The 24,768-nt window shown below is 49.9% G+C and overlaps 1 protein-coding gene across 4 annotated transcripts in view; it reads left to right on the plus strand.

The window, feature by feature from the left end:
- Positions 1-3,126: 3,126 nt before the first annotated feature.
- Positions 3,127-24,768, plus strand: part of Ebf4 (EBF family member 4) — a 70,043-nt gene continuing 48,401 nt past the window's right edge. For 3 of the 4 annotated variants that reach the window (XR_005877412.1, XM_021226335.2, XM_040746289.1), the window contains exons 1-6: positions 3,663-3,814; positions 14,466-14,622; positions 14,881-14,944; positions 15,079-15,134; positions 16,672-16,745; positions 17,661-17,729. Coding sequence is in view for 3 of the 4 variants with exons in the window: in XM_021226335.2 (XP_021081994.2) it covers positions 3,678-3,814; positions 14,466-14,622; positions 14,881-14,944; positions 15,079-15,134; positions 16,672-16,745; positions 17,661-17,729 (557 nt within the window). In the remaining variant the exon portion in view is untranslated. Of the gene's footprint in view, positions 3,239-3,662; positions 3,815-14,465; positions 14,623-14,880; positions 14,945-15,078; positions 15,135-16,671; positions 16,746-17,660; positions 17,730-24,768 lie in introns of those variants that run through there. The other variant, XM_040746288.1, reaches the window with a different exon arrangement.

A 24,768-nucleotide genomic window follows, 5' to 3' on the forward strand; every position in this document is an offset into this window, starting at 1 on the left:
AACCCTTGCTTCTTGGTTCAGAAGCTCTAACCCAGAAGCCTTCACTGAGGCTGCGGGGTCTACTAAGTTTCAAACACCATCCTGGCTGGTTCCTTTCTATTCCATGGGTTAGTTAAGGTAGAGTAGAAACCATACAAACCAGGAGTCCCCACCACCACAGTTATCTCCCAATGCTGCTTTCCTAGGCCAACTGATTCCTCTACTCCCCCAGGTCATTTCTGAGCACTTGTCCTTCAAACCTATTCTTCAGGGTCACAATGCAACACAAAAAAGGCACAGGGACTCCTCTGTGCCTTGAAATGAAAACCAGTGCCTAAGTTCAAGAGCCAAGGGACAGTCCAGAGTATGTTAAAGAGTTCAGGCAATGGAGAGGTCTTGGTGTCAGGCTAGCAAGACTGACACAGCAAGAAGATAGGTGAGAGAAACTGGATCAGCCAGGAATGTTCCTAGACAGTCCCTAAGTGTGAGGAGCCACCAGAGATATTGAGCTTTTCCTAAGAAGGTTACATCTACTCCAGATCAAGCAACACTTTAAAACCCGCAGGAGGAGCCGGGCGGTGGTGGCACATGCCTTTAATCCCAGCACTCGGGAGGCAGAGGCAGGCGGATCGCTGTGAGTTCGAGGCTGGGCTGGACCGACATCCTTGAAAACAATACAGAGAAACCCTGTCTCGTAAAAACCAAAAAATAAAATAAAATAAAAAAAACCCGCAGGAGGATGGAGACAGATGAGGAAGCTGCCAGCAGGGCAGGGAATGTATCTCCTTCAAGCCAAGGATGGACTCTAGTGTTGAAATGTGTTACTATTGGAGCTATTCTCTGTGGGTGATGGGGCAGAAGGGAGGGTGTGGAAGATCTGGCCAAGTGGTAGCTGTAGGTGGAAGAGAAAGGTAACAGAGATGACCCCTGCCCCGCTCCAAAGCCTGTGGGCAGCAGGACGGGTGATGTGGACACAAGGGCGTGCACTGGCTTGTGAAGGATGGGCATGTGGGAACTGAACTGTGCCACTGTGGCCAAGGAGCAGAGCCACTTGTGCTGAGGACTCTTGTGCCCCCTCAGGCCCCATGGTCCAACCCAGCTCTAATTTCCCTGGTTGATGATGAGCACAGACAAAAAGAAGACAGAAGCCCAGGCTAGGATGTGATCTTCTCAGTGACAGCCTCAGACACTGTGGAAAACACATGAACCCTTGAAGGAAAAAAAAGGGGGGGAGGGAGAGGAGGGGAAGGAGGAGAGGAGAGAATGAAAGAGAGAGGGAGGGAGACAGACAGACAGAGCAATCCAGCATCCTCAGAGGTAGGAGACATCATCCAGATTGTCATCAAACTTCTCGCCTGTGGAGCTTCTTCATCGGATAGGTGGGAGAAGGAGATGTGGGGAGTAGATACTGCAAGGTCAGAGAAACCAGAAGTCCTTAGCGACCTAGGAATCAAAGCAGAGCCGGAGCAGGGAGGAGTCAGGCTGTGAGCCTCCAGGAGCAGTGGCTGAGACTGGCCAAGCATCCTTAGGGGAGAACTCCTGTGAACCTCGGCAGAAATGGGAGGGGCCGAGGTTGTAGGAGGTGGGGGAAAGGGGAAGGGATTTTTAAGAATGGGAAGTCTTAGCCAGAGTAGTGTGATCCCAGCAACCATGTTCTCTGAGGCAGGCTCTCACTGGACAGGTCTGGGAGGGCCCTCAAGCCTGCATTTCTAACAAGCTACCAATGCCAGTGCTCCAGATCCTGGAGCCATACTACGAGGGGCGAGTTTTGGAGTCAGCTAAAGGGATGCAGAGGCTGATTGGGAAAAGGATTCATTTTTAGAGAGCCACTTTTGATAATTCCACCCGGGGTAAAAACTGAGACCTTGAGAAGTCTGGGTGGGATGGGCAGTGTCCCTTCATGCTCTTTCAGAGGTGACAGGTGATGAAAAACTGGGCATAAAGGAGAAGGGATGGTGAAAAACAAAGGTCAGGAGAAGAGGAGGAACTCTGGGGAGAGAGATGGAGATCTGAGATCGCGCGGCAAGGGCAAGGCCACCATCCTATCCCTTTGCCTTTCTTCAGGAAACTGCCGGATTCGATCCAGGGTTTGCTGGCAGCCTGCAGGACACAGAAAGGGCTATACACAAGGTCAAAGGCAGAAATAAAAGATGCATGAAATCAGAAAGAAGGCTGGGGAAAAAGGAGGTGAGCTGGGCTCTTAACCCTAAGCCCGAGTCGTACACGGCCAACTTGCCATCAGAAGTCAAGAGGTTTCTCAAAAGCGCCGTTGGGAAGGTAAACTTGAGTTTAGGTCATCTGAGGGCAGGAATAAGGAAGAGAAGTGCAGGATTAATGTAGCTCAGCTGTCCTGGGGCTCCACTACCTACCACACACTGAGAGACTCTTGAGCACTAAACCGCAGAGGTTAAGTCGAGGTCAGGTTCACTGAGGGAAGGCCTGTGAAATGCCAGAAGGTACCAAATGAGCAACGACTCCCGGAATGAAGCCTTGGTCGAGGAGAGGGCGGCATATACTCGGGGGAAGCAGATGGGATCAAAAAGACACTGGAGCTTCTTCTGGTGGCGACCTGGATGCGGTGGTGGTTCCCGAGCGCGGTGTGATGAGCTGAACTGCCTGGGTGGGCTCCCTCGCCGCACAGTTCCCAGCCTGACCTGTCTTCCCCTGCCCCGGCCCGGGCCAGCTTCCCGGCGCCCTCCCGCCGCGTCTGGCAGGCCATGGCCCCCAGCCCGGCTACCGACTCTCCAGGGTCCGCCCCGCCGCCGCGGCCCCAGCCCGGCCGCTCCTCCCCCGATGATGTCACGTCCCTGGCCGCCCCTCGGCCGGCCTCGCGCCCCGCCCCCGCCTCCCCTGGCCCCGAGTCCCCTGGGCCCACCCGCTTGCGACAGCCCTCCTCCTGTCCGTGCTCCCTCCCTTCGGCTCCCGCTCCCCAGGGAGCGGCGGCGGCGGCGGGATGGCCAGGGCCCGCGGCCAGGCCCCGGGGAGCGGCGGGCGGCGGCGGCCGCGGCGGGGAAGCCCGGGGACCGGGCCCCGGGGGGAGTCGGCCGGTCTGCTGCTGCTCCTGCTGCAGGTGCTGCCACCCGGGGCAGCGGCAGGCCCGGGGCGCCGCGGTACTCGGGGGCCTGGCGGCGGCTGCGTCTACTGGCCCGGCGCCGGCCCGGCTCTTCCCCGGGACGCGCGTCTGCTGCTGTTGCTGCCGCCCCTGCCGCCACCGTCGCCGTCGCCGAGCTCTACGGCCGCAGCCTCCCCCTCTCGGATGGTAATCAGCGCCCCGCGCGGGCGCCGCGGGCGGGCGGGGGGAGGCCAGGGGGGAGGGCGGGCAGCTCGCGGGGCGCTCGCCCCCCCCTCCGACGACCGCGGCGCTGGGCAGCCGCCAGAGCGCGCCTCTGGGGCGCCTCCGTGCGGAGCGGGTGCGGGCTCCGCTCTCAGTCTGCTCACCGGTCCTCAGGCCGCCGGGGAATCCCTCCATCTCCCCGCCCCGTGCCCCGGGAGGGGAGGGGACAGCGTCGGCGCCCGGGGACCCGCTTTCACTGGGAGAGCACCCGAGAGGCGAGCGTGCACTGAGGCTCCGGGACTCCGTGTAGCGCTGCGCTCCTGGAGGCTCCTGGTGCCGTCGGGTCGGGCTGAGCTGCGACGCCCACAGCCTCGGCGGGAAGCTATCCCTGGCAGTGGGGGGCGCCCACGGACTGCGGGTCCTTATGTTCCCCGCACAGGACGCTCTGCCCCGCGGTGGGCTCCACCTGAAAGAGGAGCCGCTGCTGCCCTCCAGCCTGGGCTCCGTGCGCTCCTGGATGCAGAGCTCTGGCATCCTGGACTCCAGCACCGCGGCACAGAGGTAAGAGCCCCACCCGACCTAGCACTCTGGTTGGACTGCTTCGTGTCGCCTTCGTCCAGCATGCCTTAGCTACTGGAGCAAGGGATAAAGGGAATCCTAACACGACCGTCCCGAAGAAGTCTCCTGTTCACCCTGAGTCTGACTTCTTCGGAGAATATGGGACGAGGTTACTCGTGTCCAGGGCTCTGGAGGAGGTGCTACATCTGCCTGCACACCTTGAGCCTTGACACAGTTACTAACGTCTGGAGATGTCCAGCCCCTTCTTCCTGGGCAGTCTCTACTGTTCCGCTTGTTCAGTTCCGCGGCTACCCGACAAGAAAGGCAAGAAACTCTGCCTCCTTTTTTTCTTTTCTATGCTCCTCAGTGTTGTGGCATGGTGGTGTGCAGGGCCAGAGATGTGGGTGGGGCTGAAGTGTGGCTAAACCAGTGGGCAGTTGGCCTTGCAGAATTGATTGGGGTTGAGAATGGGGCCCGGACTCCTCTGTCGAGTGGTTTTGGGTAGATCCTGAGGGAGTCAGGAAGCGCTTGGAAATTAGCAGAATCTACTCTGGTTACTTTCCAGGGGGAGGCATAGGGCTTTAGGCAGGAGACCTTGGGAAGGAATGGACTCCAGATTTGGATGGGAACTTTGAAGGCTGGTTAACCCAGTCACTGCAGCCCTCCTGTAACACTTCCTCCACTCATACAACATGGACTGGAAGCTATGCATCTGATCGGGAGCTCATAGTGCCTGGCACTGTGTAGGGATCGTCTCTGCAGACAGCTAGGGTAGGGTGGGCACTGGGTCTCCGGGAAGCTTAGTTGCTACCCATCCTCCGAAGGATATTGATTAGAAGTTGTTAGAGCAGACCGGTGCTGGCACACCGCTCCCAGTCACTTATCCAAACTTGTTCAGGTATCACTGTACTGCACTCCAGCCTCACCCAGTAGTAGACACGGAGTGTTTTGTGGACAAAGGGATGCAGTGTTTTGCACACCTGTCTTCTTCACACCCTTCAGGGAGAGCTCTGGGCTTTCTGTTGAGTGATCTCTCCAGGACAGGAAAGGATATTGCAGATGAGCCAAATCCAGTACATTTAGAGATTATAGAAACACAGATCAGTTGTTTAACACAACTGCTATTGGTGTGATACTCTGTTTCCTTCCCGTTCCCCCTTTAATGTTGTCCTGTGCTATGCTTATAGCTCTGTGTGCCTCCTTTTCTGTTGGGTTTGGCTGTTTCTTTAAGGTGAAGTAGTTGTGAGAGGTTGTATCGTCGAGTATGTTTGAGTGGAAGTTCCTTTTCTTTCAGACTTTGTTCTCTGCCTGCCCAGGGCCAGCAGGCTAGACGAGAGGGAGGCAGGGGTAACAGAGATGGTACCCTGAGGATGGGCGAAGGGGCAAGGAACCTGGGAATGACACTTTCAACACCTCCCTCCCCGCCACAGTGCTGTCTACCCTGAGTCCCCAAAGCCACGTAGCTGAAGCCCAAAACCTTCTGAAGTTTGAAGAGGACTTCTTCAGGCCTCAGCTTCCTTCACCCCCATCTGGAAAGCTCCACTCCAGGACACAGAGTGGGAGTTTTCAAATGTGGGTTATTCTCTTCTCACTTCGAGAGGGGAAGAATTCTTGGTTCTCATTTCTCTCCACAATGTTTGTCATTTCTCCTGTGTATATCTTCTCCCTCAGTCAGTCAGACCTCTGCTCAGGTCTTCCCATCCCAAAACATGACAAGAAACATCCACCCTCATCTTCCCCATCGTCTCCATCCCCAGCCTGGCTTCATTCTCCTGCAAGGTTGCTCGGTGTGGATGATCTGTGCCTTCCTAGCCTTCATCCACAACCACCTGATTTTCAAAGTGTATGGATGCCTCTCTCAGTCCCAGTGTCCTCAGATGCCACTTTTAACAATTAGACGGATGCCTAGTCTCAGTCCCAGTGTCCTCAGATGCCACTTTTAACGATTAAACTCCTAAGCTGGGGGCTGGTGGCGCACACCTTTAATCCCAGCTAGCACTTGGGAGGCACAGGCAATCGGATCTCTGTGAGTTCGAGGCCAGCCTGGTCTACAGAGCGAGTTCCAGGACAGTCTCCAAAACAATACAGAGAAACCCTGTCTCGAAAAACAAAAACAAAACAAAACAAAACAAAAAAAAACAAAAACAACAACAACAAAAAAACAAACTCCTGGGCCCTAGACCCCATTCCTCCTTGACTTGGAGGATAACTCAAGACTCCTGCTCCTGCACCCTGACTCACCACTTCCCCCAAACTGTCTTCCCTGCTGTACACACTCCTCTCTCTGTGTCCTGTGTCCTCCCACCTTGCCCAGACGATTGTAGTGTTGAGGATGGTTACCGCGGGCTGCTGTCACTGGCACATCCCATTTCCCAGACAGTTGGCATTAGGGCTCATCACAGTCTGCCCAGCTTTCTTTCCTAGCCTCTGTGATGATAATAGCCTGTGATGTTGGAGAGGCAGCAAGGCTGCCCTACCTGCTTTCTCTCCAAACAGTCCTCAAGCCCTTAGACTTACACAGCCATTGAGTAGAGCCTTGGGGACCAGACTCCACCTCGGCATCTGGCTCTGTTTATGCTTCACCACCTTGCCCAGGAGAGCAGTTCCTAATGTTTCCTAATGATTCTTACTCCAGGCCATGCTCTGCTGTCTTCTGCCTGTCCCTGTGTTTCTGGCCCTGCCAGCTGACGTTGTCCCATAGGGCAAAGATGGCAGCTCATTTGCCCTTCTTTCAACAGCACCCACAGGCTGAAGTAGTCCACCTAGCTGGCTCTAAAAGCCTTCCCCGTCAGGCACTCTTCACCTCAGTATGTTCCAGCAACTGCCCTACATCCTTCAGCTACCCTCTCCAATTTTACAGTTTAGACTTTGAAGACAGCAGATGAGGAGGAAAAGGTCTGGAAGGCTTGCCGAGATCAGTGAGGGGGGCTCTGCTAACATGAAGATGATTCTGAGTATAGGAGGTAGGGAAAGAAGAGGACTACCCAGCTCACAGGAAGGGGAGGGGAGGCTGGTAGAGAAGGCTTCCTCTCCCAGAGAGGGGGGTGCTCCCTAACAGGGATGTCTTCTCAAAGACCCCTAGTCATTGCTGTGACTGCCCCTGACCTGGACCAATAGAAATTCCTCTCTGAGACCTGGCCCCAACCCATTCCCCACCCCCCTCTTCAGACAAGTCTTGACTGTGGGCTTAGCACAAGGGTAGCACGTTTCTCCTTCTGGTGTGTTTCCTAGACGGGGGAGAGGGGGCCAAGGCAGCCCTATTCCTGCTGTCGTCCTGGGAGACGCAGGACTGCCCATCCTACCAGGCAGTCACTGCATTGGAGTAAGGCCTTAGAGAAGAGAGGCAGCTGGGGATGTCTTTCCTGTAAGCAGCTGTAGGCTAGCCTCCCTGCTAGGAAATGCTTTTGTTTGCTTTAATAATTAATAGCTGCTCCTCATCCTGGAACCTGGCTGGCAGGCAGGCCTGTGGGTGGGTGGTGAGAGGGTAGGCAGAAGAAAAACGGGGTGAGTAGTCAGTAGGTGGAAATAAAAGAGGTGGGGGGGCACTAGGGCACACGTGTGAGAGTTTTCTTCCCCCTGCCTGCCGTGTAGACAGGGGCCACTAAAGCTGTCCTGAGCTGTAGAAGGGGGGCTCTGAGGCCTCCACTGGCCCAAACCTCCTCTTCAGCAGATTCATGCACACACAGGTTCTGGGCAGATGCCCTTAGCTACCAGGCCTTCCTCGGTGGGTACCAGTGAGGTGGGTGTGCCCCTGTGTGTCCCTGCTTTCATCTTCCATGATATGCATCATGGCTAGGTCCTGAGCACATGAGGGACTGGGCGGGGCTAGGCCAAGAGGTCTTGGCTGGAGGGAGGCACAGCATGGTGATCACTGTCAGTTCTTGGGCACAGAGAATGCCTAAGGGAGAGCTTGGGCACCAGTGGGATGCTTGAAGGTAGGGAGGGTATGGAAGACATGGAACTTCTGCAGCCATGCAGGATAGGGAAGAGAACGGCTGCATTGAGCAGAAGAACTTGAGGCATATCCGAGACAAGCAATGAGATACGGGAGGCATGCGGTTTTTGTTTCTTTCACCTTCTGATGAGGTAGAGGGTGGTCAGCAGAGCCTGCTTCCAATGCTGATGACTTTAGGGTGTGTCCCTTTAACTCAGCACCTCAGACTTGAAGATGAATCAGGCTCAAGTGCTGCTGCTCAGAACCTTGGGCTGTCAGGTAGGCCAGGCTTAACATTTGGCAGGAGACCGGAAGGCAGAAGCCCCCAGGGGCACCTTGTAAGGAGATGCAGGTGGTTATTGTTAAATTGCTATTTATAGTAAGTATGTGATCAAGCATGAGAGGTTTGGAATAGAGACAGAGACTGCAACATGGGCTTTGTCTACTAGAGAGTTCTGGATGCCAGAGAAAAGCCCTGGGGCATCTTATTCAGCCTTGCAAGGGAACATCTCCAGGGACCTTCTGGGTGGGCTGAGTAATAGCAACCAGACACTCTGTTGCCTTATCATGCCAACCAGCATCCCTGTGTGCTCTGGAGTACAGCTCAGTGGTCCAGGCTATGAAGGTCAAGTTGTCCATGTTCATTTGACCTCAAAGTGCCAACACAGTGCTCGGGAAAGCCTAGGCCTACCAAAGCTTGCTATAAGGCAGGACTCTTCTGTCCAAAGAGTATTTGTGCAAACTCAGCTCTTCCTGGTGTCACAGAAAGTTTCCTTTAATCCTGGGCCTGTGTGAGAAGAGAAGGTGGGCCATGGTGGGGAACACTGGCATGAAGGCTTCCAAGTCTGGGTTCTCTAGAATAGAAATGAGTTCTCTACTACCTCCACACCCCCAGACATGAAAGTATTTTGACATTGTGTTTGCAATGGAAATTCTCAGAAATTCTCTTTCTGAGAAACTGTGGGAATGTGTTGTTTATTCTGGATTATTTTTATTTTTGCTTTTTGAGGTAGGGTTTCTTTGTGTCACATTGGCTGGCCTAGAACTAGCTCTGTGGACTATCTGACCTCAAATTCATAGAGATCTGCCTGCCTCTGCCTCCTGAGTGCTGGGATTAAAGGCGTGTGCCACCACCACCTGGCTGTTTTGGATTCTTACAGAAATGACTAGAGTGACTGTTTTGTCACTCAGCAGCATTTAGCTGAAAGAGGAACTTGCTCTGTTTCCTATGATGCTAAGAGAATGAAATGTCACTGAACTATGGGCTCAGCAGTACACATCCTGTGTAGACCAGTGCTCCACTGCATTTATCATAAACCCAGAATCTGCCGAGTTGCCCTTGGGCTCCAGGGACTAAAGTTCTGCTTGTTTCCTTCATACCCGATGCTTCTGGGTGGCTGACAGACAGCTGGAACCAAGGCTTACCTTTTTAGTACCCTTGGTTGGCAAAGGTCTACCTCAGCCAGCATCTGCTTCCTAATGCTTGAAGACTTGCTTAGGAGGCCAGAGCTTGTTCTGCCGGCAAGTACACATGGGCAGCCAGGAGAACAGAAAAAACAAACAAAACAGCAGTAGGAGCTGGGAAGATATGTCAGTAGTAGAGATGGGATTTGCAGTCCCCACATCAGGCAGCTCACAAATGCCTGTAATTCCAGCTCTGAGAGAATTGGTAACTTCTGGCCTCTTTGGGCACACCTACACATGTGTACATGCAAATACACATAAATAAGATAAAATGATTCTGGTGGAGGAAGCAGTGGCTTAAAAGGTGGCAGTGCCTAACACACTGAGTCCCTGACCCAGTTCTCAGGTGGGGTAGTCTCAAGTACCCATCCCATGTCTTCTCATAGTTCCCTATAGACTTGAACTTGGCTGCCTACAGTGGTAGCTTGCTAGGTTGACTTCTTGTCTTTGTCCCACTCCACTCAAGAAGTCCCTCGAGTCAATCCAATAAGCTGTTGACATTTAGGTTTTTACCACAGGGAGGTCTCTACGTCTAGGAGTACATAAATGAAATCCATGTCTCTCCAGGATTCAGGGACTCTATCCTCCTTTCCTTCCATCTTTCTTTTAGATAAAGACTATGTATCAGTAGACATCTCCAAGTTTCTTTCTACTCACTAATAGTTGTCTTGAACAACTCCTCTCTGGAGAGCACACACCCAGAGACATTGGACTTCATCTCTGTCCTTTGTTCTAAGCAGAGGACACTTAGTGCTGCCCATAGCTACCATGCCTGTTCCCAGACCATGGCCATGGGGCCTCTCAGATCACTGGGTACTTTGTGCATTGTTCCAGTATGTCTCTGTTTGTTTCTGTTCTTTAACTGTGGTTTGTTTTCTATTACAAGAACAGCAGCTTCTCCCAAGGGGAGAAAAGAAAAAAAATTTCCTTCCTCCTCCCTAGGTTTCTCCCTTTGCGGCTTGCGGTTCTATCTAACAGGTGTTGATCACCTACTGCAGTCACAGGTACAGGAGCAGTGAGCACAGCCAGGGAAGGGAGACACGGTCTAGCATTTCCGTTTTCTTTGGCTTTCTGTCCTTCTGCCCAGCACAATCCTTGTATTATTCTGTGTCATGCACATACAAAATCTAGATTCTTTTCAGCAAAATCTTTTTCCATTTTATCTCAATCTCCTCACTTAGCCAGCTGAGGCATGACTGAGATTAAATTGGAGACTTCCCAGGTAAGAAGCAGATGGGATGTGCCTAGCAGGGGTTTTCCCATTCTATTGGCCAACCATGGTCTGATGGGGGCTGAGACTGTCGTTAATATTGTTCTGTGGTAGTTCCTGATAATGGAAATGTTAACTCCTCAATGCTGCTATCCAGAAGCCTGTGAGCCTGAGCAGGGTGGAGGGTTGGGTGCTACTGTAGGCTGCCTCAGGAGGAATAGAGCTAGGCTAAGTGAGATCATCTTGGGCATGTGAGGCAGCTCCGTTTCTCTATGCCTCACACCCGATCACCTGATACTGATCCATGTCCCCTAGAGGAACCTGCGTTCTTTCCCCTTCCGCAATCTCTGTGCTCTGTCTCCCAATGGGAGGGCAGGCCCAGCATATGAAGTGTGGCCTAGGGCTTAGGGAAGACTTCCAGGTTTGGTTCTCAGGAGATGAGCAGGAGGAGGGGATAAATAGGACTCCGGACTGACTCATGACATTTGTCAAGGGGACTGGGGTAGGAAGGGAAACGGAGGCCACCATCAGTTTCCTCTGGACCAGGTTAGAAGCCCCAAGCCCAGCAAGAGCTTTTGCATGGAAAAGCCCATTCAGCGGCCTGGGCTTTCTGCACTTTCCCAGCGCCCACTTCTCTCCTCTCTGCTTTCTCCCCGCTGTCTGAGAGCCTCCCAGCCTCAGCATAGGAGTGAAGGACAGGGGTGATGGGATTGTTCTGCAAGACCTGCCCCTCCTGTCATCTGTTCCACTCGGTGGTTCTTGAAACCATCCCTGGCCGAGTTCAAGCTAAGCTGGCCCTGGGAGGAGGAGGGTGGAGCTCAGAGTTGATGTCTCATTAGCATATTCATCCATGGTAATCAGAGGCCTGCTGTGATCAAAAGCTCCTTCAGGCTTCCCTGCCTCTCAGTCAGGTTGAGAAGCTGACAGAGGGTGGTCAAGTTCCCACTTGAAAGGCAGCCAAGCCCGGAGAGAATGGGGAAGAATGGGGAGAGAACAATACCCCTGGAGAAGGGAACTTCCGGTAGGGAGGAGTGTTGGGCACCTTCTAGTCATCTCGCTCGGGAGACAAGATGACTCATCGTATCTACCTCCTAGATCCTCCATTCCCGTGGTCACTGTGGCTCCCAAGAATGTATCCAGGAGAAAGAACGTTCTTTTTTTTTTTTTTTTTTTTCAAATTGTCTATGTGTGAATGAAAACATAGCGATTGCCTCACTCTATGACAGCTTAGATACTATGGCCTAGTATGAAGCCAAAGAAAACAGTAAGTTGATTTTTTAAAAGTTTACTTGTATTTACTCATTTGGATTGTGTGTGTGTGGGGGGGGGGAGTTGCTCCTGTGTGCCATGGTGCACTTACAGAGGTGTGAGGAGAGTTGGTCCTCGCCCATGGTGCACTTACAGAGGTGTGAGGAGAGTTGGTCCTCGCCTATCATGTAGGTTCCTAGGATCAAATCAGGTTGGCAGCAAGAGCCTTTTGCCCATTGAGCTAGCTCACCTGCTCCTGATTTTAAGTTATGTGGAAGAAAATATCAAACAGCAATGCCTTTGGTAGTCATTGTCAAGGAAGCATGCCTGATGGGTGTGTGTGTGTGTGTTCATGTATGGGTGCATATGTATGGAGTGCGTAAGGAAGTCAGTGTACAGCCTCATGTCATTCCTCATGTACTTTTTACCTTCTGTTCGAGACAGGATCTCCCACTGGCCAGGGAGCCATGCAATGACCCGCAAGCCCCAGGGATCCTCCATCTCTGCTTCCCTTCTTGCCATCTCTGGGATTGCAAGCATATGGCACCATGCCTGGCTTTCTTTGTTGGTTCCTCATGCTTATAAAGCACACAATTTACCAGCTGTTTTAGTACCTCGTCAGTCCTAGGCGCTGGTTTTTAATGGCACCTGGCTTCCCCTGTGTAATGAGTCAGAAAAAAGAACAAGGCAGAGGCCACAGTGCTTTTGTGACCTAAAATGCAGAAGCTATGTGATGTCATTTTTGTTATATTTTAATTGGCCATGTAGACCAGCAGAAACACATTATGAGAGGAGCCTGCTTAAGCACATGAGTACCAAGAGGCAGAATCCTTGGGAACCATCATCTTGGAGTCTAGGTACCTAGTGCATGGAGAATACTAGCCTGAGCAACTGAAGCAGAGTCCATTTTTGCAGGGTATCCATGCAAAATGCATGTGTGGGAGCACATGCATACCTGTGCATATGGAGGACCATGATTGATGTCTTCCTTGGAGTCTTCCTTGATCATTCTCCAACTTACTGAGGCAGGACCTCTCAACTGAACCCAGGGCTCATCCATATGGCTAGGCTAGCTAGCCACCTTGTTATGTGTACCCTGTCCCTGCCTTCTTAGCAATGTCATGTCTACCCAACATCTATGTGGGTTCTGGGGCTCTGAAGTCCTTACATTTACATGACAAGCGCTTTAAGCATCTCCCCAGCCCCCTTCCCATTATTCCCATTTCCTTTCACTGTTCTTCTTTCTCTATTTATTTTGAAACAGAGTCTCCTGTATCTCATGCTCACCTCCAACTCACTATGTAGCCAAGGATGAGCTTCCAGTCCTCCTGTCTCCACCTCCAGGGTCCTGGGATTACAGGTGTGCACCACCAGTCCTGCTTGCACGTGGCACTGTGCGTTAAACCCGGGGCTTCATTCATGCTAGGCTGTGTTACATCCCTCACCCAGTGCTGGCCCACTGATACGTGCTCCTATAGCTGTTTCTGGGGCTGTTTGTTCTGCTCTCTTGCCTCTTCTGGTTACTGAGTTTATACTTAACTTCCTGGGGGTCTTGGGAAAGCCACAGTCCCTGTAGTCTCCCCCATATCCCACAAAAGAATTACTATCCTTTGTGTGTGTGTTTTTTTTTTTTTACCAGGTGTGGTGGCTCATATCATAATCCCAGCACTTAGGAGACTGAGGCAGGAAGATCACAGCAAGTTTGAGGCCAGCCTGAACTACATAGTGAGTTCTAGGCCAGCCTAGACTACAGAGTGAGACCCTGTCTCAAAAACAAGACCAAACCAACACATGTGCACACACACACACACACACACACACACACACACACACACACACACACACACACGGGTGTGGGGGCCAAAAGCAAGCAAACAAACAAACAAAAAAACCCAAGCAGTATTTTCCTCTTTTGCTTCCTTTTTACATGGTGACATATTTGGGCTAGGGGTACCCACACTCTGTCCCTTGTTCCATCTCTCTGCCCGTGAATCCCCTCCTCTTCCAGGCATTTAATTCCAGTGCTACATGCTGCAGGTTATAGAGTTTAGTGCCACACTGGAGTTAGGGGCAATCTGGTACAGGAGGCCTTGTTCTTCTCTTCCTCCTTGCTTCTGAGCAAGGTCTCTGATGAGCCAGGAGAAAGCCTTTGTAAGGTCAAACTAGGAGATCCTTCTGCCCGGAGGCCATAAAGTCTTGAAGCTGGAGTCGTGCTGTGCCCTCTGTACCCAGAAAAGGTATTCCCCATCTGTAGCCATAGTCCAAAGTCTAGGATGGGCAGACTAGTAGCTTGGAACCAGTTCATGTCCCTGGTAGTATGATGGACATCGTGTCCTAAATAATGCCACAGTCTGAGTGGAGCCCCAGCTGAAAACTGGGGTGCAGTGGGAAATTTGTTCCAGAACCTCCTAGGTGCCCTTTGATGCATTGAGACACACTTCTAAATGCCTCTAGATAGCACAATGAATTGACTTACAGTTTATACACTTGATTTTAGAGATAAGCCTTTCTGAATATGAGTGCCAGGGAGAAGCCTGCAGCGGGGAAAGCCTGGCAGGAAGCCTTTACGCAGCGCCTGTGGTGTTCCTTATCAAAGAAGCACAATGGTGCTAGAGGCCTCTTTATGGAACTGATATGGTCCTGTCCAGGATGGAAGGGCCCGTCATATTTGACCTCTTGTCCAAACTCTTGACATGTCAAAGCCTACTCCTGGCCAGCTACCTGCCTGGCCAGAACCATTGGGGTCTTTCTCACTGGAGGGCCCTTCCTGTGGTTTTCCAGTTCCTTTCCTCCCACAGTGGCGTGGGCCTGGCAAGAGCACATTTTGAAAAGCAGCCCCCCTCCAACCTCAGGAAGTCCAACTTCTTCCACTTCGTGCTGGCCATGTACGACCGGCAGGGGCAGCCCGTGGAGGTGGAGCGCACAGCCTTCATCGACTTCGTGGAAAAGGATCGAGTGAGAGGCTCATGGGCTGGCCTGGGACTAGCACTGGGAGCGATGGGAGGGCTTCAGGGACCCTGCCACACACACACGCACATGCACACTGGGGAAGATGAGTGGATAAATGGTAAATGAATGGGAAAGCGTGGGTGAGTGGCGGGCAGGCAACAAAGGGCAGTGGGATTAGGGTGGAGGGTATGGGTGAAGGAGGGTATGGGTGAAGGAGGTTGGAGGCCCTGAGCACTTGAACATCCTCCTGTCTTGTCCTTGCAGGAGCCTGGGACAGAAAAGACAAACAATGGCATCCACTACCGCCTTCGGCTGGTGTATAACAATGGTAAGCAGAGTCCACGTACTACAGTACTCTGAGACACCTAACACTTCATTAGGGCCAGAGAGGGCATGGGTATAGTCATCTGAGGCATCCTCATGCGCCCCTGACAGCAAGTTCTTTCTGCCTTCCCACCCCAGGACTCCGGACAGAGCAAGACCTCTATGTGCGCCTCATTGACTCCATGTCTAAGCAGGTGAGCCAGCCTGGGGGTTCAGGCCCATCCTAAGCTTGGTTTGAGTAAACATCCTTAACCCCACACTGTCTGTCTTGTACCTTTACTCTCACCGCTCTGGCTCTCCCAGTTCTCTGCCTATGGCAAGAAGATTGTGTTTTTTCTCTCCTGACTGGAAAAGAAAGTATTTATAAGAGACTTGGCTTAAGTCATAAACCTTAGTAACCCAAACTTAGACACAAACTCAGGGGCAGGCAGTTTATTGGTGAGGAGGGAAAGCCCTCCTCAGGAGGAGAGGAAAGGGAGCAGGACGGGAAGATACCCAGGAAGCAGGTGGTCTCAGGTCGAGTCTAGCCTTAGCCCAACCCACAGGGATCACCAGAATAGAAATGGCACTGGAGTCGGTGCCCTTAAAGCAAGAGGCAGCATTTTGCGCCTTCTGTCAGTCAGCCATTGTCTGCGGACCATGCCTAAGGCGAGAGTACACAGTATAGGCAACTCCACTGAGAGCAGTTCTCGAGAGAAAGTCCTCTAGTGTCATCACCAGCGGCAAAGGGGATGGGCGCACCATGTCAGGGAAGAGACCTGTGTGCTGTCCCGGAGCTCGGACTGCAGACACTCAGTACGTTGATGATATCATGTTCCAGGAAGGGGGCTGGGGTGACAAAAGCAGCTCAGGGACCAACCTGATGCACTCTGAGAGGGAGCCCAAGTCTCAGGGATCTCAGAAACATGCTGGTAGAAGGAGCTGGAATCCTAAATGGGCCAGATTAGTGACTCTGAAACGAAATGTGGCAACTTGCATGCTGTTGTATGGACAGCTGCTTCTATCAGCCTCCACCAAAGCAAAGCAGAATGACTTATGTCCAGAAAGCTCCCAGTCACTGCGACAGGGGAGGCAGGCCAAGCAATGGCAGTGGAACTGGGTGGCGTGTGGGAGCCTCGAGAGAAAAGGACTTAACAAACAGGAAGGCTGGAAGGCCCAGAGGCTGGTAGACTAGAAAACCAGATTTCCAGTTTGGGAAGCTGACATCTTGTTCAGGAAAGGGGCCACTGGGAGTCTGTGAAAGGGGATACAACAGTCCGAGGGCAACATACTGGTCTGAGCCGTGGAAGTGATAGGCAGGTGGGAAGAGGCAGCTCAGTGGCCTGTTTCATTAGTTAGCGGGAATGCAGAGAGGGACCATATACACGAGCAGAGGCAGAAGCCCACCATAAGCACTGAACAGCCTGCACAGAAGCTGCAGGAGTGGTTGAGGGTAGGGGCCTGATGCAGGGTAGGACCAGGAGCAGGGAATCTGCAGACCTGGTGCTGTTATTGCCAACTAGATGATGGTCCTATTTGAGGGTAGAAGGTTCTCTTCCACCTGAGCAGCCAGGGTTCAGGGTCCTGGTCACACTCCTGGACTCTTCAGATGAGGGCAAAGAACATGATCTTTCCTGGGGTGGGACCTCTCTTGGACCTGGGTTTGGGAGACCCACAGGCTCACCCATGCCTGCCGCGGGGACTTGAGAGGAGTCTCCTTCCCCACGAGCCTGCGCACTTCCTCTTCCCCAGGCTATCATCTATGAGGGACAGGACAAGAACCCTGAAATGTGCCGAGTGCTGCTCACTCACGAGATCATGTGCAGGTAAGATGGGCAATGTCAGGATGTACCTTGTCATTGACAAAACAGTGCACCTTGTCAAGATGTAGCTCAGGTCCCCTGTCAAACCCTGCTCCTATTTCACAACAGCTCCAGTTCCCTGGGGAAGCATGGGCAGCAGAGAGGCTCCTTGAGGCCCCATTAGCCTGGCCTGTTTATGTGACTTCTTCTCTAAGTGTCTTTGTAAGAGAGGCCTCCTACTGCTACTGGAAGCTTAACTAATAAAGCTCCGGGGAGTAGCTCTCTGGGAAGATGGGACAGAACTGGGTTGGGCAACCTAGGAGCCTCTGGGATTTGCTTAAGGGCCTGGTGGAGGAAACCTAACTGCCTAGGTGAGAGAAATGCTGGGCAGCTCTTTGATAGATAAGTTAGGGGTGGAGAGGAGCACACAGCCCTTAGCTCCCCCTTCTCTTTACTCTGGAACTTAGCATTTCCTGAAGGGCTTCCCTGGATACACCAGTCCTACAGTGCCTTGGAGACAGTTCCTAATATGTGGAAAAGAAAATATGTTTAAAAACTTGTAGTTGAGATGGTGGCCACCCTTGGAAGGAAAATGATTAAAGTGACAATAATTTTAAAAAGCTAGAGAAGGCCTCTGGAGTGCTGGGCACAGGATTTGTCTGGGTCAGCGTGCTGCTTCCAGGGGCAGGTTCACTTTGTGATAACCCAAGAGACACTGTAGGTGATCCACTGCTTGGTGACACAAAGGTTTCACAGCCAACCTCATCCCTAGAACGAGGTTGCCAAGGGTCCTGCCAAGACCTTTCTTGGCTTTCTTCCTCAAGTCCCTGGAAGAGATCCCCTGCACATAGGAATTCTACAACCAGAACAGGACATCTGATCCGTCATTGGGCCTACCCCCAACATTACTTCTTTCTGTCTTCTTCATCTTTTCTTCAGCCGGTGCTGTGACCGGAAGAGCTGTGGAAACCGGAATGAGACACCCTCAGATCCAGTCATTATTGACAGGTACAGGTTTGGGGAGGGGATCTGGATTGAGCCAATGAGCATTCAGCAGAGGTCGAAGCAGAGAGGTTCCCTAAGGTGCTATGTGGGTGGCTCTGAGGCCAGTGAGACTTCCCAAGGTACCAAAGAAATGCCAGCCATGGCCCTCTGAGAAAAGTCCCTAAGACAAACTTTCTGGAGCTACAGTCCCACCTCCTTTAGCAAAGGAACCAGAGAAGAACTAGTGTGTGACAGGATGGTGAAGAGCATCTAAGGGGGAGGTGGCAGAACGGGCCTGCTGTGGGCAAGGTGCTGGTGCTCTGTGCTGTGTGATTGACTCCTGAGTGCTGGGATCCCATATGTGCGCTACCACGCCTGTCTTAGTATCTGGATTTTGTTATATAAGGTGTGAAGCAAGAGCGTCAAAGGCAAAACTAGAGAGATGCTATTCAAAGATGTCTACGGGGTTTCAGATCTGACCAATTTGGAAGAGGGAGTTCCCTAGGAAGGAGATTTGGGGGAGAGCACGTTTGCAGGGAGATGCTAGGAGTTTGGTTGTAGCTATGCCATGTTTGGGAGGCTAACTAAATACCCAGGTGGGAAGTTTAAAAAGAAGCTGCAAACCTCAGTGGGGGTCCTCAGGGAAGGATGCAGGCGCTGGGCACAAATGTGAATAAATGAGACTGGGGGCAATGAGTGTTGATAGAAAACAGAAGTGTTCTAAGCGCTGGACCCGAGCTGTCCAGTATTTAGATAGCATGGAGATGTAGAACCAGCAAAGGAGAATGAATAGAAGCTGCCAGTGAGGTCCGAGTAAAGCCAAGGCAGGGCCATCTCCTGGAGATTACGTCAGAAAATGTCTCAAGGAGGAGACAGTAGGCAACCATAGCCAATACTGCTCAACACTGATCTTTAGATTTAGCAGTGTCAAAGATACTGATGACCTCAACAGGAATATTTCAGTGGAGTTGAGGTGCGATGCAAAGTCCTTGCACAGTGCCAAGGACTGAGCTAACTGGGCAGCCATAGAACGAAGGGCTGACAAATGTGGACACACAGAAAAGCTAGGACTGGGATGTCTGTGCTCAGTCTCACAAAGGAGCCTTGGCATCCCAGAAGCTCAGTGTGTTTAACATACGCAGTTCAGCATGGAGGTGGGGTTACTGCACACAGCTAAACAAGGAGGTGAGCTTATTACACACAGATAAACACGCAGTCAGGGTTGTTACATACAGCTGAACGAGGAGGTGGGTTTAGCTAACCAGTAGGAGCAGTCTCTGTAGGGGAGCTGTCTTCAGGATGTGACACTGGGTGGTGGTGGTGGGTCTGCACATCCTGTCAACATTCACACTCAGACCCAAGGAAGGCTTTTCCATCCCTCTCAGCCTCACCTGGGGAAGGCTCTGCCCCTCCTGTAGGACTGAACTACTAGAGGTCTTCATGCTCATGTCAACAAACACATTCAGTCAAGGACTTAACTCACTCCCTACAGTGTACAAAGAGAATGGGGTTGTAGAGTTCAGAAACAACTACAGAACAACCTTGAAGGGGTCAGAGAAGCAGGTTGGTGGCTGGAGCAATGTAAGTAAGAACAAGGAAAACTCCAGTGTGATATGCTGAGAGACATCCAGTATGCAAGAGAGAGAAGGGAGGATTTCTATGCTAGTGTCCGCAGCAGTGAATAGGGCAGGCTCTGGCACACAGGGTGATGCACATGCCCCTGGGGAACACAGACCATTGGTCCAGGAAGGCAGCGGGGAAGACAGAGAACACGGACTCTGAAGTGGGTTAGTGTGGGAGCTTGCTGATCCTCTCTTCTGATTTTGTTTTTTGTTTTATGTTTGGTTTTGTTTTATGATTGCTTTGTTTTCTCAGTGAAGAAGGAAGTTCAACAGCTGAGGATGAAGATGGAGAGGGAGACTCTAGGGGGATGAAATGGTTGTCTAGGACAGTGAATGGTCTGGAGAAACCTCACATAATTTCCAAGCAGCGCTAGGGCCCGCCTGAGTTTGTGGTCATAAATTTAGTGAGAGCTTTCTCTGGCCACCTTGGCCTGTACAGGTACCGCTGAAGAACAGGTGAGTGGTTGTGTGAGCGCCAGGGAAGGGGTTGCCCACTGAGCACAGTAAATGCTGGCATGGTGAAAAAGTGAAAGCATAGATTACAGAGATGTAGGACGCAAGGGGGAGAGGGCTGCGGAGAGGAGTCTAGGAGTCTAGGAGAGGGACTGAAGAGTTGCTGGAGATGAGTGACCAGGCAGGACATTAGAAGGGAGTTGGAAGGTTGACTGCCTATAAGTGGGAGTATTTTATGTTGAAGTAGTGACATGTGGCCAGCAAAAGAGGGGAACAGTGTCAACAGAGGGAAAAAATACTCAAGGAATGGGGTGGAGAGAATATTGGAATAAAAAAATTGTCTGTAGTTATATTGAAATCATCAAGGACTGTATACAGGAGCAGCATTTGGGGTTGTAGATAGTGATTCCGGAGTGACAGGGAGCGTGAGGTTGATAGGTGACCGCAGCAGGCAATGGTCACCCTACTTTCACTGTCTCAGTCAGTAACCAAGCAGTAGTGTCCCAGCGCTTCCGTTTCTTGTTCTGAGTAAGGCTGAGCATACCTTCATGTTTCCTTTTGACAGTCTGTTCATGTTTTGTGCTAAGCTTTCTCTAAGAGTTGGCATTTCTTAGTGGTTTATCTGAAAGAAATCAATCCTGTGCTATGAGCTGTACGTGTTTGTTCTATTTGGCTGTTGTCTTTCAGCGGTGTTGTGATGAAGTTTGTCTGGACTTTTGTTGTGTTTAGAAAGGCTTTTATATTAATGATATTTTATTTCATTCTGGAGATGCTAAGAGTGAAGCCCAGGGCCTCTGAGGTCCACTTCTGCTGAGCTACACCCTCATCCCTAAGATGACTTTTAAAGTGTATCCTATGGGGTCGGGAAAGTGGCTCAGTAGTTGAGTACTTGTTGCTCTTGCAAGGACCCGGGTTCTATTCCCAGCACCCACATGATGGTTACTACCATCAGTAACTCCAGTTTCAAGGGATCCAACACTTCTGACATTCTAGGGGGTACTAGGCACACATGTGGCATATGTACATACATTCAGGCAAACACTCACACAGAGTGATTTATCTTTTAAAGTCTTTTTAAAAGCAAAAATGTTATATCCTATATTATACAAACCAAAAGAAAAATAAAATAAAAATCATGAAACATCCCATAGGATGGATGGATTCACAGAGAAACCTTGCCCCACAAAACAATAAGCAAAAAAAAAAAAAACTTCACTGCAACCAGTTCTGTGTTTCATACCATTGTCTAGTCCTCTTGTGAAGATGAGTGTGACTTCATTATTTCTAAATTAAGTTATCATGGATTATATAGTCTCTAAATAATATGTTGTGTAGTTGGAGTCATGTTTGTTGTTTGTTTGTTTGTTTTGCTGTTGTTTTGAGACAAGGTCTGACCATGTAGCTCTGACTGACCAGGCTGGTCTTGAACCTATAGATATCTGCCTGCCTCTGCCTTCCAAATGCTGGCATTAAAGGCATACATCACCATACCTTGCCTCCATTTTTCTTTTTCAATTATTGGGGTTTTTCTTGTTTATGTATTTTTTTACTTGTTTACCTACCTGTTATTTATTATTCTTGAGACTCTGAGTAGCCCAAGCTGCCATTAAACTTGTGATTCCCTTGCCTCTTCCCTTGTCCCTAGTGCTGGGACAGTAGATGTTTGACACACACACACAGCTCCCAATTGATTTTAGTGATGTCCTAGTGTCTTAATCACTTTAGATTTATGATGATGATGTTGAAAAAGGAAAGTCCCTTACTTTTCTTAAATTTTTTTTTCAAGAAAATACTGAACATTTGGGCCTTTAGTGTTTTTGTGTGAATTTTAGAATCTGCTTGTGTAGATTCTCACACCATTTCACACATGTACACACACACTAGTTAGTGTGTAATAATATCCTTTGAGTAATATTGCAATGAATACAGTCTATCTGTCCATTTATACATCTTCTTTTAATGCCTTTCAGTAAAGTTGCATAATTTTTCAAGACCACTTGTATTTACTGTTTTCACTTCAGTTATTCAATAAGTAGTTGTTGAACAGTACTGTGTACCAGGCACTGGGTACATAGTGTGTGTACCAGATTCCGACACTAGGTAGCCAAGGAGCTAGAGATGAAGTAACCAAGGAAAACTGCAGGTGCATCATGGCGACTGTGTCTCCTGCTAGTCAGCATGTCTTTGTGGTTAAGCATCCTTGAAAGAGCACTTTTGTTCAAGCTCTGTCAGACATTAAGGTGCTAAGGGCATCTTCTCACACACGTGCCATTCTCAAGGCATCGGAGGTCATTCTCCCACACACGTGCATTCACAGAGTCTACATTCTCAAAAGACATGGCACTATTATAATATTACTTGCATCATGACTTTTTGTTTTTAATGTGTATGGGTGTTTTGCCAGTGTGTGTGTGTGTGTGTGTGTGTGTGTGTGTGTGTGTGTGTGAACAACCTGCATGCCTGGTGCCGGAGGAGGTGAGAAGAGGGCATTGGGTCCCCTGGAACTGGGGTTACAGATGGTTGTAAGCAGTCGTGTGGGTGCTTGGAACCAAGCCTGGGACCTGTGCAAGAGCAACAAGAGCTCTTCACCTCTGAGCCATTTCTCCAGCCCGTACTATGCTTTTGACACCCTCCATTTTGTGGGATTTTCCAGAGGAGCATGGAAATCAGTACTCTAAGAGGGACATCTGGTCCACCAAGATTTGGGAGGGGAAGGGTTACTTTATGTCATGAATCTGCCACTTAATCTCATAAATATGCAGGAAAACCTTTTTAAAAATCCAAATTTGGAACCTCTTGGACTGCTCCCTGCCTTGAGGCAGTCCACCGCAATCTCTTTTTGGAGTGTTTATTTTGCTTACTTTGTTAAATAAACTTCTGCTTAAATTGTCTTTGTCTCTTGACTGAATTCTTTCCTTCAAGAAGACAAGAACCAAGAGACCCCAGGATAGTTTTAGGCTTTATATGTAAATATAAAAGAATAAATAAATAAATAAATACTTGTCCTCGTGGAAGAAGAGAGTTCAGGGAGTTAGAAAATAATAATTTTTCAAGAAAATGTTGACTACTTTGGCCTGTTGTGTTCTCATGTAAATTTTAGGATCTACTTGTATATTATATAAAGTTTAAGTCTTTTGGAATGAAATGGGAAGATAGGGACAAGTGAAAATAATTAAGATGGAGAATTGCAATTTTAAATGGAATGGTCACAGTTGAATTAATTGGGAATGTGGCACTTGAGGAAGGACTTTAAGAGATGAAGGAATGAGCCACTCAGACATAATACCTTCTCATAACCACTTATATATTTTATTCCTATTGTAAATTGTATCTTGAATTTTTCTTATCGAGAAATTCATATGCATGTACAATAAATGTGGTCATATCTATCCTCAGTTTCCCCATCCCAACTCATCACATTTCCCTAACTTTTGTTTTGTTTTGTTTTTGAGACAACGTTTCTTTGTGTAGCCCTGACTGTCCTGGAACTCACTCTGTAGACCAGTCTGGCCTTGAACTTACAGATTCGCCTGTCTCTGCCTCCAGAGTGCTGGGATAAAGTCGTGCACCACCACCACCACCGCAGCAGCAGCAGCAGCAGCAGCAGCAGCATGGGGTCATGCACTGGGAAATGGGAATCATGGGAATCACACTAATCATCAGGCATTCTCCTTCCCAGGAGCTATCGATTACCAGTAGCTCCTCAGTAAGGAGTGGGGCCTGGAGATCATTTACCCCATCTATACTAGAATTTTGGGTGACTTGCTCTTGTGCAGGTAACCATAACTACTGTGAATTCATGATTACAGTGGCCACATCCTGTCCAAAAGACAGCATTTCACAGCATTAGCCCCAGTCTTCGGGTTCAGTGGTTCTCAACCTTCCTAATGCTGTGGCCCTTCAATACAGTTCTTCATGTTGTGCTGACCCCTGGTCATAGAATTTTCTTCATTGCTACTTCATAACTGTAATTTTGCTACTGTTATGAATTGTAATGTAAATATGTGTTTCCAGTGGTCTTTGAAGGGGTCGTGACCCTCAGGTTGAGAACCACTGCTCCTGCTCTTACATTTCTCTTGCATGATGTTCCCTGAGCCTTGGTGTTAGGGTTGATAAAGATGTGACACTTAGAACTGAGCATTCCGTTTCTCATTCTCACCACTTTAACCAGTTATGCTCCATTGATACTACCCGCTGTATGAAATAGCTTCCAGACTAAGGCTGAGAGCAGCCCAGGCCTATGGGTCTGAGCATGAATATGTAGAAGGCATTTTGATATAGCAAAACCATAACTAGTTCTACCCTAGAGCCTGTGACCTACCCAGCAAGGGACTTTTACATTTTCTTTGAAATTTATGTGTATAGATGTTTGCCTGTATGATACACACACACACACACACACACACACACACACACACACACACACACCAGAGCTTGGTGCCTGTGGAGGCCTTGAGGGCATCAGATCTCCTTGAACTGGAGTGACAAATGATTGTAAGCCACCTTGTGGGTACCAGGAACCAAACCCAGGTCCTCTGGAAGAGCAGCCAGTGTCCTTAGCTGATGAATCCATCTCTCAGCCTCACCATGAACTCTAGACCAAACATGAAATTCTCTCCTGTAGAGCCACCATGGCCACATATCATTTGTTGATATGCAACTGATTTTCATATGTGATCTTTTGCTTTGCTTTGCTTTTCTGTGTACATGCCATTTTATCCCAACAACTGTTTCAACTATCCAGGCCTTTTGTGTGTGACTTTTATTGCTTTATTGCACTATTTAGGACTACACATACAGCCTTGAGTACCCTAAGCTTTGTAGGCTGGGCATGCTGGTTTACACTTTAATCTCAGCACTCAGGAAGCAGAGGCAGGCAGAATCCTGCAAGTTTGAAGTTTGACTGGTTTATGTAAAAGTTCCAAGCCAACCTGTCAAAACAAACAAACAAAAAAACCCAAAGACAAACAAAAAGCAACCAAGCACTA

The sequence above is a fragment of the Mesocricetus auratus genome, unplaced genomic scaffold (genome assembly GCF_017639785.1).
Source record: "Mesocricetus auratus isolate SY011 unplaced genomic scaffold, BCM_Maur_2.0 Super-Scaffold_100004, whole genome shotgun sequence".
Taxonomy (NCBI): domain Eukaryota; kingdom Metazoa; phylum Chordata; class Mammalia; order Rodentia; family Cricetidae; genus Mesocricetus; species Mesocricetus auratus.